A 19,777-nucleotide genomic window follows, 5' to 3' on the forward strand; every position below is an offset into this window, starting at 1 on the left:
GAACCTAGAAAACTTAGTGCATTGTGGAGACACTTTACTGTAATTGAAGAAACTGGTGTAACGGCACACCCAGGATCAATTCTGTATATAGAATAATCCTGGTGGAAGGTGCAGTAATCCTGGATTATTGAAGTACATGTCTTCGATCATGGGGAAATTAAACACCAAACACCAGAATTGCTTGTTTTACAAATTGATCCATTTCATCTATGTTTCAAACAATATTTGTCTAAGATAATTTTTGGACTAAATACTTGAAGGATTTATGACTGCAGAACCAGAAATGTTTTCCACTGTCATAAACTATAACCTCCCCAAAACGTGCATTCCTCAGTATGGGCACAGTATTAGACCGAACCAACCAGCAGTGTATCAGTGACACGCACATATTAATAGACATGGATATATAGCTATTCCTGAACAGTTTTATTTATTTATTTCATATCTAACTTTAGATACCTCCAGTTTGAGACAAGAGTGTTTTCACATTCAAGTACACAGCGCCTTACTTCAATGCCCCATCTGAAAAGGTAGGGGCTATAGATAAGGCAAGAGGAGCAAAACCTGCAAGCGATATAGAAGTGAAACAGTTACAGAGTACAACCTGGATTTAGACATATTGAAACATATTGGAATCCATCCATTGTGGTCAACCAATAATAATAATATTGGATGAATGGTACCATTATTTGCCAGCCTGAAAATAATTGGCCCTACATTTCTTCCAAAAAAATAACATTTCCTCACTATTTTGAATTCAGAACCCATGAGGCGATACAAAACTGAATAACTTCAGACGCTCGCCTGTCAACCCTGAACTGTCAAAAATAAAGAGTGGTCTTAAATCAAAATATCACAATATTTGTGCATTATGACATTGGACTTAACGTGACAATAACAGTGAACAAAATATGGTTTGTAGGAACAAAATGTAAGGCTCGTCACCAACTTGCTTTTCCAACACAAAAATTCAACACAGCAGCGGCAACATGTACTTCACCACGTTGTTTGAGAAGACATTGTTTTCAGGTAACTTTATTCAGTTATTCCAGTTCACGCAAGTTCTTCGAAAGTGGTGAAAAAAAAAGAAAAGAAATAAAAATAACCTTACACATCCGAAGCTATCATAGGTATTCATCCATCTTCCCCTCTTAATCCCACATGTGCAAGAATACTCTGATGAGCCCAGACTTCGCCAAGTTGTTTGGTCCCTCTTACAATGAAGAACAAACAAGTACCAAAACATTCCATTAGAAGTCACTGAAATCTGTTTATAGCAAAGTTACATAAAAATGGCACAGTCACAGAGTAAATAAGACATTAATAACCACTATATTAATTGAAAGTAACCCATTGCAGCTCCTTAACTAACATCTCGCTCTCGGGTCTCAACCCCAATCGACAGATGTTTGAAGACAAACGTGGACACGCTGTACCGCCTAGTTGTATAGTAGAGGGAGGGCGCCATGACTTACATACTTCCTCCTTCAATGACTTGTGCTGTGACATCCAGAAAGTACACAATGGATATTGAAGTACACAGAACTGTTCTGTAAGAGATAAAGAGTACATGCATTTCTAAAATGCAAACCTTAATCCCAGTTGTTTGTACCCAGCGCCTCGCCTAAAAAAAGGAAAAAAAACAACAACTAAAAATCCCTTTTTACTAGTGATTCTATTCATATATATATTTTACATTTTTCGTGGTTCCTGTTAAATGTACCTTGCGTCTTTCATATCATATACATTTATGACTGGTACTGTCTCAATCAATCAGAACAATATGACCTCTTGGACAATAATTTCAGGTACATTCAGTACTTTCTGTAAAAAGTCTCGAGATTTTCTTTACAATTCAATAAAAATACAGAGGAACAAAAATAATGGTGATACGACAGTCCACTGTCCTGCAGAGGCTGCTCAACCTTCGCTCAATAGAGTCTATTATCTGCTTTCTTTAACACAGCTAAAGACACGTTTCCCCCAAATCGCTTCATTCTGTACGTATTTCGGTCTCTGGCCTTTGGATGGCCAAATCAGTCTGAATAAAGGCGCCCTGGCCCAAGGCTGTGGAGTAGGCTCTGTTGCCGTGGGTCACTGTGAATCCAGGGGCGGGGCAGGTGCTGGAGCCTCCACGTTTTTGAACAGGGGCCTGCGGCTGAGGTACTGGGTGGTAGTCGTCCAAGTTGTCATAGTGGGACTGCACCACTTTGGTGCCGTGTTTCTGATAGGAGTAGTCTCTGTCCAGGTCGGGATTGCCCTGGCTGTAGTGCTGCTGCTCCCGGACGCTGTGCGACCGCTCCGGCTTCGAACGGGCCAGTTGTTCCCTAGGCTGTTCGTCTGTACTGTGGTAGCCGCTAGACGTTTTCACCTTATTCTGGTGGTGGTCGGGATCGGGGCACTCGTAACGTGGTTGGAAGTTCCTCTTGTTGGGATACTCTTGCTGCCAGTGTTTAGACCTGCTGCCATCCCCGCTGAGCTTGTCGTCTCCGGACTCGTACTTGGCCTCATGTCGGCTGCTCTCCTGCTGATGGGAAAGACTGTGGCTCAGAGTAGCTGGAAGGGAGTGTGAGGATTGGCATTTCTTGGAGCCACTTTGTTTGATGAGCCCGTCCGACTTGTCACTCATTGCGTTGCCCTGGCCGTGCTTGTCAGTCTCCATGTACATGAGGACATCAGGGTCTGACACCAGGTGTCTGGCGTGGTATCGCCCGTCTTTGCTCTCGGCTGCAACCAGTATAGCTTTACCTGGGTCAGATTTACTGCGCAAGTGCAGCGTTTCATAGCCTGATATATCTGCTGGTGTGAACAAGCCTACGTTGTCATACTGAGACAGGACAGGACCTTTAATCTTCTGTCTAGCCCTGCTCTCCCTGCGGATGGAGTGCATGCGGAGCCTTTCTGACTCCTCAGGGTCCCAAGCAAAGTAAACAGCAGCTCCCTTGGACCCGTGACTGGGGGGCATGTCCCTGCTCACGAAGCTGTGCTCCGCCCCAGGTGGGAGAACGTGGCGAGAGAGGTAGTGGTACCCACTCGCCTTCCCTCCCGATCGGCCGACGTTGGCTCCAGCATCTTTGCCATAGGAATGGAAGTGCCGGAGGCGGATGGTGCCATAAGGGTCCACATCATAGTAAGGCGCCTCCAGCGGGTTGGGACCCGAGTATGGACTGTAGCGGTACTGGACCCGTCCATTCTCAAAGTAAGGCTGTAGCTGGGTGACGTGGTAGTCGGCCTGTGAGGACTGCTGCGGTGGCTGCTGCGGTGGCTGCTGGTAGGCCTTGCACTGGTACACGGGCCGTTGGTAAAAGAACATGTCATCGTCTGGAGGAACCTCGGTCCTTTGGATGGGCACTGAGCGGATAGTGGAAGGTACGTGGAGCGAGTGCACTCTGCGGATGGTGGGATAGCCATGGGCTCTGTCCATCGGGCTGTAGCCCTGACCTTGGTGCCCAGGCCCAGGGGAAACATACACACTCCTGGAGTTGCTCCTGGACTTCATGGAGTGGTGGTAGGACCTGGGGCCCAAAGTGCTGTAGCGGTTGTCTACTCGGGCACTATAAGGTATCTGAGGCTCAGACTTGGACACGTGGGAGAGGTGCGGGGGTACGCTGTCCGGCCGGTAGTGGTGCGGCATGGACTGCGGCCCCAGAGGAATGGGCCTCTGGTGGTAGTACGCGGCCCCTGGAGACTCCATTAGGACCGGCTCTCCTTTAGTGTGGTACAGGTAGGCCGCCTGGTGCGTGGAAGATTTACGAGGAGATGGAGGATGGTGTGGCAGAGCATCCTCCAGAAGGCCAGGCGTAGCGCCCTCACCCAGGACATGGAAGGAGGCCTCAGTTTGGCTGAGCGCTGCTGTGGCCAGTTTGCTCTCAAGGGTGCGGATGGGAGGCATTGGAGGTGTGGGTCCATGCGGGTCGTGGTGTTTTGCAGGCTCTGTGCAGGGCTGTACCGGCTTTATGGCCTCCCAAGGCTTCTCTACAGGCTCAGCAGAGGTGGGGGCCACTCTAGCGCTGGCCTTCGAGTGTGACTGAGGTTGGGGCAAGGGCTGGGTTTGCGTCTGAGGGTGGATTTGTGTTTGAGACTGTGTATGAGGCTGCGACTGCGGATGAGGCTGCATCTGAGGTTGAGGCTGTGCTGGAGGATGAGGCTGTATCTGAGCTTGAGGCTGGGCTTGCAGCTGAGTTTGTGTTTGAGGTTGGGGCAGTGAGACAGACGGCTTTTTAGGCGGCTGAGCTGTCGGAGGCTGCTGCAGCGAGGGTTTTGGAAGGGTTGGGGGTGGTGCAGTGTCCTCCGCTTTGACCTGGGAGTGAAACAACACAACAGAATGTTTTGTGGCCCTTATTTACTAAGGGGAGTTTACAAAGAACATGTTGAGAGTTGCTGCAGCAGGACAGAGGGTCTCACACACACTATCCCACACACATAAACACACTTCAAAAAATGTACATAAAATGTATAAATAAATTTGATAGATTTTACAAGGCAGTATTTAATTTCAATAGCTATTAGACTAATGCTAATAGACACAAAACAGCAGTTTGTATCAATTGCACATCAGGAAAGCACTGAAGCAACCAGGTGAAAATCTGCGTGTTAGCAAAGAGCTGTGAGTTTGCAGCTGCTGATTCAGTGATTAAAGGTCCCGTTTTTACAGACCCTTTGTAACTGTACTAAATGCATCACAACTGGACTTGGTCCTGATTGGCTCCCCTCACTAAATAATTACTGAAATCTTTCCAATCAGGCCAGTTTGCAGCATTTGAACTGGAAAGCCTCCACTCAGCAGGTTTACTTAATTTAAATTAGAGGAGCCGTTTGTTGACCAATCAGAATTGCGACATTGTGACACTTCTGCCTGTGAGGACTCAGTTTTCAAATTCATTCAGTTGAACTAATTCAATTAAACTTTAACCAAACTACATTTATTTGCAAAACTGAAGAACAGTATTCTTATACCATAGTATCATAACCATAATATATGTGAAAAGGGTGAGTGGGGTGCAACACTTACCTCAGGAACAGGTTGTGACAAGACTCCTGTCTCCTTGCAGCTGCCACTGGGGGTCCTGGCTGGTGTGGTACTGGATGAGCTGGTACTGACTGGGACCTGAGCCGGAACAGGCTGCTGCCTCTCTGGACTTTTCCGGGTTGGAGAAACCTGGCTGGCTGAACCAGACAGGGGGGCACACTGGTAAAGGGGAGTGTTTGGTGTGATGGTATCGGTTTCCTGTCTTGTTCCAGGTGGAGTGGTGGAGGACTTGACACTGTTTGACAGCTTGGTAGTCATACTGGTCAACTCTGGCGGCTGCTGTTTGCCCGGAGGGCTGGAAGTCGGGGGATAAGAGACTGTGGCGAAGGTGGGGGTGGTGGCATTTGATATTGGGGAACGTCCACTTCCAGTTCCCTCCTCGAAGAGTGACTGGAACTGTGGGACTGGAGGAAGGGGCGAGTCCGAGATGTCGGAGACCTGTGGCTGGTGAGGTGACACCGGTGTGGAGGGCTCAGAGGAACGGGTCTGAGATAGAATGGAGGCCTGCTGGGCGGACTCAGCGAGGGCCAGGGCCAACATGCGGGCAGCGTTTTTAGGAGGGGGAGGTGGAGGGGCAGAAAGGAGGGCCATGGAGCTGAGGGAACCAGGGGAGGGGTCCTTTGGAGAGTCCAGAGCTACGACTCCTGGGAAGGGGACAAAAACAAACAAACATGGGATCTGGAGTTGAAGAACGAATAAGCGAGAGAGCACTAGGTGAAGAAAAAGAAATGACAGAATGCAGGCAGGTTTCGAGGTTCTTCAAGAGTAGGAAAGAGATGGAAAAGTTAAGCGTGGTGCTAGGGCATCGTGTGACAAGATTTCTTTGAGCTGAAATCCATGCAAGGTGTTAAAGGCATGAACCTGGGAAACTAAACCAAGAAAGAAAATAGGCATTTGTTTTAATGGCATATTTAAACAAAAAGTCCTTGTGATCTAGATATCATAAAACAACATGATCACGAGAGAGAAACATGTTAGAAACAAATGTAATTAACAGGATGACATTGTTGCACCTACCTTGGCGCTCTTGGCTGCTGGCAGCCGGCGTTTGCTGTATGCTGTCTTCTCCCTTCAGCTCTCGATTATCCACACTGTCGAAGGCAGCGAGCTTACAGTGCAGCTCCATTTGGAAGGCTTCACTCAGCGATGGCTCGGCTGCCCTCAGCAGCACACTGCCCATCAGGGGAGGAGAGTCCCGGGGTACTGAGGGAGGAGATAAACCCTGGGGAGGCACAACCTGCCCTGCTGGGTTCCTGTCAGGCATCTCTGTACAAAAAGTGGCCAGTGGAGCCAAACTGGTGGACTTTCCACATTTAATAGGCGACACAGCCTGGGTGGGTTTATCAGAGTAAGAATAGGAGGTGGTCAGCTTCTTGCTTTCCACCTTCTCTCCAGCAGCTGGGATGAGGTCTGCGGACAACAAGGGGCAGGGCAAGTTGCCCAGGAAGGAGGGAGAGATGAGCTCAGAGCCATTGGCCTTGCCAACAACGCTGCCACAGCTCCTCTTCAGGGTGGAGCCCTCAGCCCCCGCCGGTGAGTCATCCAGGGGGAAGGAGTAGGAGGTGCACTGGAATGACATGGGGTCGAAGTCCAGGGAGGCCATGCCGATGTCTGGAGGACTGAGGTCTACGTCTTCGCCGGCTGAGCGGGGCGGGGAGATCAGGGCAGGCACACAGATGGGCCCGTCGTCTCCATCGCTGTCCTCTGTGGCGTCCAGGTTGTCGTAGGAGTTGCAGTGCTGCCGGCTGTCCAGCAGCTCGCCGTTGAAGGAGGCTGACAGGGCGTCGCTGCTGGAGCGTGGCCGCCGAGGACGGTACACCTTAGACTCTCCTGCAGGGGTGAAGGTCAATATTATCAGAAACAAATCCCTTGAGACACTGTGCATAAGAGTGGGTCAAATAGCTGTGTTGTAAAAATGGCACTTGTGATATACTGAGTGAAAATACAAAACATTACCTTCAACATTGTGTAGGGAGGTTAGCGACTCTTCGCTCTTGGCTGATCTTAATGTTCCCGTGTCCCCTCTGCCTCCTGGAACATGACAACAAAAAAGCATTTGTATTTAGTCTGATGATTTGTCAAATAAGGTATTCAGTCAACTTAACTGGCATGTCACAAGATGATTGGTAGCAGCAGAAAACTCTGTATTCCTTTCAGTGGTGGATGGAGGACTTACCAGCTAGAGCCATGGCCTTGAGCTCATTGGGCTCGCTGGGGTTGCGGTGCAGCTTGCGCTTGGACATGGAGGAAGACTTGCCCAGGTTGAAGAAGGAGCGCCAACTACCCACAGGAGACTTCTTGGATTTAATGGGAGGCCTCTTCCTGCGATTGAAGAGTAGAGGTGGACAAGCAGGCAGGGATCAGGACAGGCATGAACTGGTTTATTCTGATTAATTTTAATGTACCTATGTTCCACTGAGAACTCTCACTGACAAAAATAATCACTCATTTGTAGTCAAACATATATGTGCTCCTCTCTCCATCTTGTTAGTCAGCATAGTTGTCACAAGTGGCGTTTCATTTTTTGTTAATGGGAAGGCAGTGTTGTTAATTATAATAGTAAGGAGAAGAAGAGCAGCAATAACAATAAAACAACAACAATGCACACTAACAATAACAATAATTAACCCCCTTAATAACCATTAACCATAACCTGCAGGGTTTAATGAGCAAACACTCCATCACAGCATGAGATAAAACATTACAGCATTTAAAGTCCTAACATTTCTAAAATTACCCTTTCAGGTAATTCAGAGTATTTCTGGCGGTCTCACAAACTGTATTCAATCATGTTGCCAATGTGGAATCTATTCAATACATTCATCATAGATCATTGTCTGTCCCTTTTGTTTGACAGAAGAACTAACAGGACTAACAGTCACTATCTCAATGCAACGTTTGCAGTCTTACAAGTGAGAAAGGCCACGCCACAAAGAAACTTGGGATCCCTCAACTTCTGCAGTATGCACTTGGAGCCAGATTACACCCAATAATTTCATCAAATGACATGACAGGAAGAGGAGTGACAAACCTCTCGGTGGGGAACTCGATGACGGTGTGGAACTTGCCCTGCAGGGCGGCGGGACCTTCGCCCACCTCAATGTACTTGCTGTCTTCAGTGACGGGCGAGTTGATTTGAGCCTGAGTCCTGGCCTGGGCCTCCTCCAGACTCAGCAGCTTAGTGGAGGGAGAGGAAACCAGCAGGGACTTGGGCCGCGACAGTGAGTTGTGACCTGGTGATGTGGAAGGAGGTATAATGATTAATAATGGCTGGAAGGAGCAGTGGCTAGGGAGATGACAATGTAGAAAACAGCTCTTTGTTATGAATTAAAAAAAATCCTCTAGATTTACTAGAAAAGAAAATTGTCTGGTGCATATACCTGCTCCCTCTCGTATGAGCGAGCTGAGTTTGGTGCTGAAGAGTACGTCCACGTGGTTTAGAATGAACTCCACCACCACCGACTGGATCCGGACTTCCATGAAGGCTGCCGTGCCGCTGAAGCACGCCGACTCAATCTGTTTTGACCTGAGACGGCAAAGGATTAACTTTGATTAGAATTTACCTCTTGAATTTGTTTAAGTGGTTATATTTAGAGTTACAGAATTTTCTAAAATCCATTATTTTTGACATGTGGCTTCAGATTAGCTCCATTTGACTTTCACTTGATCAGTGCCCAGTATTGTGGCTGTTCTGTGTTTGGCAAGTTGTTCTTGAATTTATTAAAGACAGTTATGGAAACTTTAAATCTAATTCAGAGAACTTTTGGATGTAAATTTACACTATAATGAAAAATAATATAATACGCAAAAAAAAAACTTCTATGCAAGGCTACAATGCTTGTGCAAACTAAATGGAAAGATCTACTGCTATGGCTGTATAAACAAACATTTTATAGAGCAGGATTTCATCTCACCTCAGCAGGTTGGGAGCCCAGACGATGGCCAGGTTCTTGCTGTGCATGTTGGTGATGTAGCTGAATGTGGCCAAATGGGAAAGGTGTCTCATGAGGAACTCCAGGGTCCTAGGAATCAAATATTCATTCATTCAGCTTTAATTGGCTTCCAGTAGTGATCTGCAGACTAATGTCATTGATGGAGCTGCTTCTCCAGACCATAGATATTTTACTAACAGCTAAAATTACAATGACAATTTCACTTCAAAATTAGCCTTTGGTAGACACTCACAAAGGACAGAAAATTAAATTAATCATCATCAGATTCTTCATGTTAACACTAATAGACACCAAATAGATCGACACAACTGATGTGATGTTAGTTTTGTGTGTGACCGTCTGCTGGCATTTCCTGTTGCTGCCAAAGGGGGGCAGTGTGCCTCCACACTGACCTGTAATGCGGCGGAGGAAGCTGCTGGATGACATCATGGATTTTGATGAGTCGCTCCTCGTCCGTCGCTGCTGATACAGCGTCCTTCAGGATGAGAAGAAAGGGAAAGATGGAGAGAGAGAGAGAGAGAGAGAGAGAGAGAGAGAAGGGATAGATAGTGGGATCTATCAGTGTATCAACATTCAACTCGTCCACTTGACACCTCGGGCTCACGCTGCTGCATTGAGCAAGAGGGGAGCATCAGTCTGCAGCCACGCTCTCCTCTTTCCTCCCTCTCTTTCTTCCCCCTGTCCTCAGCTGCCATAACAACCAGCAAACATTTACTCCATCTTCAGGGACGGCTCTGTTGTGTTTGGAGAAGGTTTTTATTCCAAGTCACACAGAGAGCAGTTTGCTGCATTGGTAATGACAGGGTGCGTCGAGTACAATGCTATTATTTTAGAGGCGTCTATGACCTATAACTATTAGTGGTTGAAGAAACTCAGGGTGAAGAGTTCCTTAGAACCCCTATAGGTAAAGAGGAGTCAAAGGGAGAATTTGGACACAATTAATACTGTCAACCACGCCCAATCAGTGTCTTTTGGGGTTAACAAATGTCCTTGGGGCATTACGAAGCACTGAAACTCAAAACAACCTCAAAATGACAGTGACTTAATACTTAGTAGAATGACTTACACTCGCACATTAGTGTAAGAAAGTGAGGGGTGTGTGAGAGAGAGAGGGCTAAAGTGTATATGTGAGTGTGTAGCAGGAGTCGGTGGTCTTGCCAGGGCTTTACTTACAGAGAATTTCTCATAGAGCTGGTAGGTGAGCAGCGGGTTGGGCAGCTCCCTGAAGTAGAGCTTGCACAGCGAACCAACACAGTGGATGTCCTGGATGTACACATCTTTGGTCAGGTCGGGGATCTGCTCCGAGTCAAACTCATGCCTGAAGAGAGAGAGGAGGGGAACAAAGGCAGAGAGTCAACTTGTGAACTCATTCTCAAGGAAAACGGGTCAAACACACCACTGGACTACTGCTGAACATGTGATGGATGGATTCGTGACATACAGAAAACCCCAAAGCATCATTTCAATTATGTTTTTGAAAAGACAAAAGTATTGGTATTTCCCAGTGTGCCGTCACAACGCTTTGAAAAAACATTCTGCCCATTTCCTAAGGTTCAAACAAATCAAAGATTGTCGTAATCTCTTCTTAGGTTACATACAAAGAGTGAAGTGTGTTGATCTCATCCCCACACAAGCAGGGGCTGGAAATGCATTTGGAAATGCAAGGCACCTTTTGAATCTTCCTTCAAAGCCTCCTAATCCTCAATCATACTCTGAGCACAATCCTATACATCTACATGTAAACCTTTGCATTTGGCTAGTACAAGCCTCATACAGCTTACTCACTGCATAGAAGAAAAAAAGACAACAACAATCAAAACTCCCATAATATGCGCACATCTCTTGCTCTGTTCAAGCCAAAAATGCCATAAATGTTCTGATAACCAAAGTACAAGTTCTTATCCTAGTAGGGCAATGTAAGATAGCAAAAATTGTTGACAAGGAATGCCTGTTTCCACGCATACAGGAGTAAACCCTCATCATCATGTGGCCGTGCAAAAGATAATGTTTTTTTTTCTTTTACTATGGCAATAATCCTGGATGGAATTCATATGCTATCAGTCTTCAGATGTGGGCTCAAGTAGGATTAGATTTGTGAGCTCCACCTATGACAGGACATTCCTGTGAAAGGAGCCAGCTTTGAAGAATGACACGCTGTATCGAATGTGTGTCCTACCGCAATTTCTGGATATTGGAGGCGATTCCAGAGAGGCGGTAGATACCGTCCACCACGCCATGCTTCTCGATGAACTCTGTGCAGCTCTTGAGGACCTGGGGTACTGGGAACAGAAAAACAGCATGTCATCACATACGCATCTCTTTCCGTCAATATTTGTCCGGTGTTCGCCGAGCGCTACAAGGTCAAGAATCGGATGGCTTCCCTTTTTGAAGTGTGTGTAGCGTGCGTTCAGGCTAGGGCTCAGGGGCTTTCCAGATAAGAGGCTGCAGAGCTCAGAGCGAATATTGACTTGTGAAAACCTTTTTTTTTTTTTTTTTTGGGCCGTTTTTGGAAGGAAAAGCACTTTCCAAGCTGCCAGCCGGTTAAATAATCAGTTCATTTCCACCATGATAATATGGAATTTCCACATTTCCAAAAGTAACAATCGTAGGGCAGAAACATTTCAACTCTGTACATATGCCTTTACAAGTGGCAGTAAATATGTATTTACCATTGCCTGAACTGTTTTTATATAGATGCAGGTTCCTACGTGACGACAAAACACCCGGCTAAAAGTGCAGCAGACCTGGCAGTTAGCTGAACCCGATCGTCAGATAACATGTTATTGCCTGTGAGAGACACAGCAAGTGATATACACACAACTCTCAAGTGTGTGTGAGTGAGAGACGCAGAAAGCGAGAATAACCTCTGAAAAACACAGCGCTTCTTCATTCAACCTTAGCGACCGTGTATCATAAAGACATGTTATTTAGCAGTGTGTGTACTGGAGATAAGGACTGTGTGTGTGTGTGTGTGTGTGTGTGTAAGAGAGAATGTCTATGTGTATGAGGAGGTTCCCAGGCCTCCCACTGCTCACACATCATTCAGAGGGTGACAGAGAGTGGGACCCTCGCCGAAGCAGCTGTTCAGACAAATTCGACACATAGTGAAGGAGGAAAGGAGGAGAGATCGAAGGGAACTAGAGACTAAACTGCTGGCATTCTCCAGCAGAGGAGATTTACACTTCAGGACAGTGGAGGTGGATAAACCCACTCTAGGGTCTTCACTTACTTTGAAAATATTTTGTTGTTATGAGGTCTAACTGATCATAAAGATGTATAATGTGTATGTACATGTATATGGTATCATTGTTAGATACGCTACACAAATTCATCCCCATTTAGTTAAGTGATGTACAGAAAGGTCATTAGTTATAGGGATTGCTGTTTCTAAGTTTGTATGGATTTTTTGTAGGAAAATATTTAACAAAATTGACTAAACTGCAGCAAAAGGTGAACAAAAATGTGAAAAATCTTTATTTCTGCATGGATTATTTAGTAGTAATAGTTTCAGCACTCTACTTTAAAACACTCTTTGAGGCTACAAGTCAAAATCATTAATTTGGTTTGTTAAAATGTGTTACCCTCTCACCACTACATCACAGTTACCTTTGACTCTTCACAAGTCACTGGAGCAGGCAGAGCGCCTTGACCCTTTGACCCCGCAAAGTGTGACAGAATGGCTTATCTCTCTTTGTCAAGGTAAGCCAAGATTTACAGAGGACAAGGTTTGACTCCTTCACCCATGAATGTGTGACCACGATGCAGAACGCCCCACACTGATCCGCTACCATAAGCCTGTTAAATGGACAGGACTCTGACCCTTTTACCAATGGATGTGTAAGGTGAATACACAATGCAGAAGGCAAAGGTCAGCTCTGATGCAACTGTGTGAACGCTGTGTAAATTAATGCCCTAGCAAGATTTGAATATTCCATTTATGTCATAAGATAGCATATGTTCAATAACTTTAATGAGTTTTCAAGTTGCCTTCAAAATGACCGAGTTATCGATCAAAGCTCATGGAAATAGTAGCTTAATAACATTGTTTAGGCCTGATCTTACAATGCAATCACCATTATCCTCCCACTCTGGCATCACATCAGCTCAGCTGCCAGACACCAAGCCTCTAATAGCTAAAACCTCCATGTGAAATTTGTGCCTGCAGCAGCTAAATGTATGTGTGGAAAAATGATTTCTTTCCAACTAATATCTTGGTTGCAACAAGAAAGAGCTAACAAAGCCATCCTGTGTTTATATGTGTGGTATGTGTTTGGTTTGAGAATTTCCATTTTGGATTTGGGCTAGAAAGCATGAGCTCACCAGTTGGAAGGCAGGAAGCAGCAGGTGTGTGTGTGTGTGTGTGTGTGTGTGTGTGGTGCAGAGCAGCAACAGAAGTTGTGAAGGGACTCTCTTTCTTAAATTTAGCTGCAAAAAAGCCCTAAGTACAATTCACTCTAACATAAATAAACACTTTTGTTTGGCAAGTGCTCATGATGTAAGCTGCCGTTTGAGGTGTACGTTAAACAATTTGACTGAATGACACAGGAACCACCCAATGCAAATTTGTTTGACTCGGAGGTTAAACACACACCTTGTTGGATGTTATCTCTGGCACATTCTCTCCCTTATGTACAGAGCCGTAATTTGACAGAGGATATGTCAAGCTACTGCATCTTACATTTCTAAATGATCTTTTTTTTAGCCCATTGCCCACCACCCATGTTGCACCTGGGGATGTAGTGAAGGGTAAACACATCTAAATCTTTATCATATAAACATTGCATAGCAATGAGTAGCAAACTGAAGTAACTTATATGACGATAGGGTTTTAAGCACAAATTAACCTATTAATCTATCTATCAATTTCTATTCATATGGGTGGCTGCTTGCTTTATGACTATCACTGACTGGAGGTCAGAGTTCACCTACGTTTTTTAATTACCCCTACATCACTGCCTGTGGTCCTACATTTAAAGAGTTTGGACATCCTGCAATAAGACGTGAGCATTTGTTGCTACTTATGAAAATCACCACAGGTGTTTCTATGTCTGCATGTGACTGTGTTTCTCACCATCATGGCCTGAGTTGAGGAGGTGTTCTCCCAGGTCGCAGCCGAACACCCTCTCGCGGAGGATGCCCCGCTGCTTCAGCTTCTGCTTGGTGGGCCTCGACTTCATGAAGGTACGCAAGAATGTGATCAGTTTCCCGTGCTTCTTAGACACTGAGGGAGGGAGGAAGGACACAAACGTCAAACATCATACTCTCAAACACACACTCAAAGCTGTTCAAACCATGATTACCATGAACCATGATTGTTAGAAGCCTTACACATCTGTTTACTACTCTAAGTGGGGCAACTCAGTTTTCAAACTAGGTCTTTGTGAGGTGCAGAGCTACTATCCATGCATTGGTATGAAACCCCATACGAGCCTCTGAAGTTTGTCCCATTGTGGATTTTAACCTCATTCTAATGCAAACCCTTCCATTATGCATGTGTAGTTTCCTTGAAGCATAAGCTTCGCTCTTAAATACCACCTCCCTGGCAACTACAAAGGAATCCTCCTCCTTCAATACCCAGTATCCTTTGCTCCCCTTCAAAACAAAAAACTAGGTTTTGGTTCAAAACCAAAACCACATTAATCAGATAATGTGTCTGGAAAAGGGTCCTAAGCTTCTTAAAGTGTAGACCAGTTGTTTTCTCCATTTTGGAGTGATGTGGAAAAGCTATCAAGTGAATAAAAATAAAAAAGTCTGCATTTAGACACCAAACATTTGTTCACTAGTGAGATTGTAGGCAGAGCATTTTTCCCCCACCAGGTCAGCTCACTTGCTGCTGCCTAGCCACTGTTGTGCGAGTGAAAGGAACTTGCCTCAACAAAACTCTAATTTCCCTTAAACTGAACATTGAGGACAGCACCTATAAGCCACCAATCAGTCTTGGTATTGGTCACTCTAGACTGCTTCAAACCAACTTTTTCACCAACTGCCCAATTCATTATCACAGCGCACTAGTCTTTCCTAAACGTATTTTGTAATTAAATGCGCTAATGCCTTCCTCTCCTTCTAAATCTGTGTCAGACTAGATGATATATATTTGAATTGCTGCTTTCTAGGGGTTATTGAACAAAGAGGCTAATTGTAGGGGGAAAAAACAAATGATTCCACTTCACTTACATACTAAATTCACTATCAAACTACGTTCTAATATTCAGACCAGTGGGTATGAGATGCAACAAATCCCTCTGTCTGTGGAAGAGGGTTAACTAGGCTAACCAGGTCCTGCTGGTCCTGATAGCGATCTTTCCCTGCTAAACCATGAATATCAAACTCTTAGCTGCAGCATCCATGACCCTCTCTGTCCTCTGAGCTTTTCAACCTTCATTGCACAGCTTATAACTTTTGAAATAAAAACAAGAAATCTCAAAGAATCTAAGAACATACTGATCCTCTCTCATCCTTTGTTTTCTCTGTTCTCTTGCTGATGTCTCTGATCTGCCCTCAGCTCTTTTCACTACTTTAGGAATCTGAAGCAGTGAAGATCTCACCTTTTCTAGTCGTCTCTTTAATCATTTGCAGACACTTTAGTGAACTTGTATCATGTTGCCCTTCACAACGACTTTGTCCGACAACTTTCCCTCTTCTTGATTCAGTTCGCAGTCCTCCACTGCGCAACTATGCTTTCCAAATCTTCCACACCAACTAGCCATATGCTCCTGAAATCTGACACATTCAAGTTGAAAGTGCCACAGTCTCACTCAGTTTTCTATTAAGGACAATACTGACAACTTTATTTCCCAATCCAATCTGTGATGATGGTATTCTGTCAGTCTCTTACCCACACGAACACCTGGAACTTCAATAAATCTTGCAAAACTCACTAACGTCTCCTTTCTGAGGTGCCTCAGAGTGAAGTGGAAAAACTGCTGTGGCCCATCAGTTTTTTTTAAATTCCAGGGCACATTCTTTGAACTGATTATAAACGCAGTCTCAATCACAACCATTCCACTTCTCTCATGCGTTTCCCAGACTTGACATCTTCATATTTGCGTAGCACCTCATATGGATTTGAAAGACAAAACCAAATACACAGGAATACACAAGTTGCATTTAGGGATTAGGCATTTAAGATTAATTTAAATAGGCTAAATGGAGTCATGCAGGCTGATACGTATACTAGTCTTTGGAGAGATACACTTTCTCTTTGCTGTCTGTGGAGCCAAGCTGTGCCTTTCTCATTGCGTTGCAATACAACTAGAAGTAGGCCACTGCTTACCATCCCCTATCTCCCAAAACAAAACAAGCAGAGTTACAGAAAGTTACAGCTGCACTGTTTATTTGGTGGAACAAAAAAGCATTAAGACAGTTTTTTAACTCTTTAGGCTACGATTTGTCAGAGGTGACGATATTGTGATGAAATTAAAGAAGAGACTTATGTAGCCTGGTCCTATATGAACCACAGAAATGAGCTGTTATGAACATCATTATTAAACAGGGCTACCCCAAATGACCCATCTTAGTGAAATTTGGCCCTCTTGCCCAGAGACTACTAAGAGAAAATGAATGAGAGGCTAGTTGTTTTGCATGCTAAATACACACTATGGAGGTAAATAGCCTGAGGCGCACTCAACTGACAGTCCGTCATTGAGTACATTTAGAATGCAAAACATCCAGCCAGAGCAAAACTATTGAGTTGCTGGGAATGGACAGTCTCATTAATGTGTTGGCAGAATACTTACGAAAAGATATGGACATCGTTTAGTTCAATGTTTAGAAAATGCTATGTGCAAGAAGCTATCCTCAGCAACGTTCTCATATATGACCATTGTTTTTAACTGACATTTACTTAGGGATAGCGTCAGGGAAAGAGTTACTTTGGATAGGTATGTAAGGATGCACCAACATAAATTACCATTTTAGGGTTTAATAAACCTGGCGAAACAACCTGGTTAATGTTTGGATTAATATTTAAGTCACAGGCAGACAGTCGATTGTTAGAAAATAATTTCAGTACACTTTCAATTGTTGAGAGGCAATTTTCCGAAAATGGGGTTCAAACTTTGCTTTGCCTTCCTTTGCAGTTCCACCCACCAATCACCCCATAAGGTACTTTACTCAGATTGTGGAATGGATTTTCCCGTTTCAAGTTTCTGTAAATGGCTTTTCTGCCTTTGGTCAGCAACCCGATTCTAATTATGTCATTAGTGTTTACTAAAGTTCAATTTTATTTGGCTGACATTCATAACACACTCTGTAGTCTCAAAATAAATACGCCCTTGCCAAGGCAGATTTATAGCCACTTCACTCTTCCCAGGAAATAACCGATGTATGAAACAAACTTTTGAATGAGTTTCCATTGTGTGCCATTTTTATGAGAGCTGCACAGCAGCAGAATCAATTCTGAATCAACAGCCGGCCTCCGAGGCAGCATCCACAAACAAGACCCATCGTTCCATTTCAGGGAAAACTGGAGCTTCAATTCGCCCCTCCGGGAGAAATTCCTTTTGTGCTGCTGTACCCACAGACAAAACCGCTGAGGCAGCTTTGTTTACTCACTGTTGAGGCATCAAAAGGGCCTTCAATATCATGTAGGGGGCTGACGGTGCAACTGTGCTGGCTTACACTGACACGTCGCTTTTATTTAGGAACCGAGATTGACTCTAAGCCGTGAGGGGGAGTGCAGCGGCAAGCATGACTTTCCAGAGAGCGGACCGGGACTCCCATCTGCTTCCTGTCAACCCAGAACACAGCCTCGGGGCCAGCAGCTCTTCAAGCACGCTGGAGCATCAACACTACCTGCAGTAGCACTGACAAACTCACTGCTGCAATCCAGCAGGGTGATAACCATTTCATTTAAGTATAGCAGACAGGATTGGAGAGAGCCCTGAAATTGTCCCCCGCAACATTAATTCCAAGATTCATAGCTTGGGGGAAGCTGAACACAACCAGCTGGAGTTAGCTGCTTTTCTATTATGTAAAACTTTTCCAGACAGTCGCTAAAAGCACGAAATCTGATGGTATGTGCGTGATATGCGATAGAACAAGCTGAGTCATCACCAGGAGGGTCAGAGTTGCTTTTCTGGTGGTGAAATGTTTTCCGAAGTGCTCGAGGAGGGGGTGGAGGCCCTGCTGGTCACAGCTAGAGAAATGACAGCCAGCAGCCCCTGCCTGGCATTTGCATGTGTATCAGATAAACTCCAGAAGGGACAAAACTAAACAAAGTGACGTTTGGGGAAAACTGACAGGTTTCAGTTGCAGCATTCAAACTGAAACGGTCGGCCCTGAAGTGATTGTGTTGCTCTGACTAAGGCTTTTCCCAAGAGAACCCAGTGAGAGGTTGGACTATGACGAGTGAGAGCAGGATGAGGAGGAACGAGGCCAAACATTACAGCAGTAACAATTACAGACGTAATGGCAAACATCATGCTCTCTTTCTCGGCTCCAACTCCAAACCAATTGCCTCATTCCGTTCAATCAGGCAGGAGTTTTTCAAAGGATGCACGCTAATCGTACGACTTAATGGGAAAATTAAAGGAAAATTCCACCTTCGTAACAACACAAGAGATGCTGCCGCTGCTCCCAAAGTAGAGCAGTGACAGCATGGAGCCAATCAGCAACCTCTAGCCTGAGATATTTGATACAATTACTGTGCATGGCAGTTTTCCCTGAATACAGAAGAACCACGAGTAGGCGTGACCTCGGCTCCTCGGGGGTTTCACAATGCTCTCATCCCGGCTCCGCTCAGCCTTTTCACTTCAGCCAGCACCCCCCCCCCCCCCCCCCAGACTGAACGGCCATGCACGCCCATGTAGGCGGGGGAGCGGGAAAATCAAACTGCACTCCCCATTCTTGTTATAGTTTTTTTTATTTTTATTTTTTTTATATCTGAATGGGTTGGATATGATCCATCTCAGAAATCCACATGCTGTGAGACTGCGGGTTTTGACTAGAATGTGCTCTGTTCAGCTATACTAAGGCATCTGCATGAGCCAAAACCTCCGCCACATGGGCTAAATGTTGTTTTACAGTGGTGTGTCCCTTTAATGACAGCGCTGTTCCTCTGGGATAACTTCATTAAATGTATGCCTACCACCGTGTTCACATTAATGCAGAAATCTAGTGGAGTTTGACAATGTTGTGCAATCAATTTTCCAAATGTGTGTTCCAAAAGTATGTCCACCAGTTAAAGTCTCCTTCAATGTTTTTGAATTCACCAAAGACACCTTTGATGTTGATGAATATAAAGTAACAAAACATTTTAGAGATCAAAAAGTCTTCAATATATCCCTTTGGCACAATTCTTGACAGCCAAATTTGAGGGATTTCTTTCCAATGAGTTTATCTTTAACAGTCACCAAAGACACTGTTAGCTGGTAAACTTAACAGATGTTGTTTATTTCTGCTCCCTGATCACCGTCAATGGAAATACATGTAAAAACCCAGCATTGGTTCAGGACTTCCTACCAGCCACACGTCCACAGATAGCTCAGAGTGGGAGGAGGCTGCTACTACTATGGCGACAATGTTTACATAACTTATCAAGCCAGGAGGAACCAGGAGAAACCACTACTGAGAGACACTGTGTTAACACAATAGGTGCTACACATTAACACATCATAACCATCTCCCGTTGCTGTTGTTGGAGGGCCGTTTAGTGTGTAGTGTAAACAGCAGAGCAGTGTCCGCCCATTAAAAAGGCGGTCGTGAGTGACAGTGACCTCTGTTTGGAAATGAGAGCTTGAGTGTGTGCTGATAGCAGCAGCAAAATGGCTTATTGTTCCATCTCTGAATGAACACA

General features: G+C 45.0%; 1 protein-coding gene across 1 annotated transcript in view; it reads right to left on the reverse strand.

Moving 5' to 3' along the window:
- Positions 1–405: 405 nt before the first annotated feature.
- Positions 406–19,777, reverse strand: part of arhgap32b (Rho GTPase activating protein 32b) — a 104,522-nt gene continuing 85,150 nt past the window's right edge. Inside the window, exons 14-25 of the mRNA XM_071906168.2 lie at positions 14,054–14,203; positions 11,159–11,261; positions 10,156–10,300; positions 9,375–9,457; positions 8,944–9,051; positions 8,410–8,555; positions 8,061–8,262; positions 7,206–7,351; positions 6,986–7,060; positions 6,047–6,859; positions 5,012–5,673; positions 406–4,300 (exon numbers count right to left, since the gene is read on the reverse strand). Coding sequence (XP_071762269.2) covers positions 1,994–4,300; positions 5,012–5,673; positions 6,047–6,859; positions 6,986–7,060; positions 7,206–7,351; positions 8,061–8,262; positions 8,410–8,555; positions 8,944–9,051; positions 9,375–9,457; positions 10,156–10,300; positions 11,159–11,261; positions 14,054–14,203 — 4,940 coding nt within the window. The 3' untranslated portion in view covers positions 406–1,993. The remainder of the gene's footprint in view (positions 4,301–5,011; positions 5,674–6,046; positions 6,860–6,985; positions 7,061–7,205; positions 7,352–8,060; positions 8,263–8,409; positions 8,556–8,943; positions 9,052–9,374; positions 9,458–10,155; positions 10,301–11,158; positions 11,262–14,053; positions 14,204–19,777) is intronic.

The sequence above is a fragment of the Centroberyx gerrardi genome, chromosome 11 (genome assembly GCF_048128805.1).
Source record: "Centroberyx gerrardi isolate f3 chromosome 11, fCenGer3.hap1.cur.20231027, whole genome shotgun sequence".
In the NCBI taxonomy this organism is placed as follows: domain Eukaryota; kingdom Metazoa; phylum Chordata; class Actinopteri; order Beryciformes; family Berycidae; genus Centroberyx; species Centroberyx gerrardi.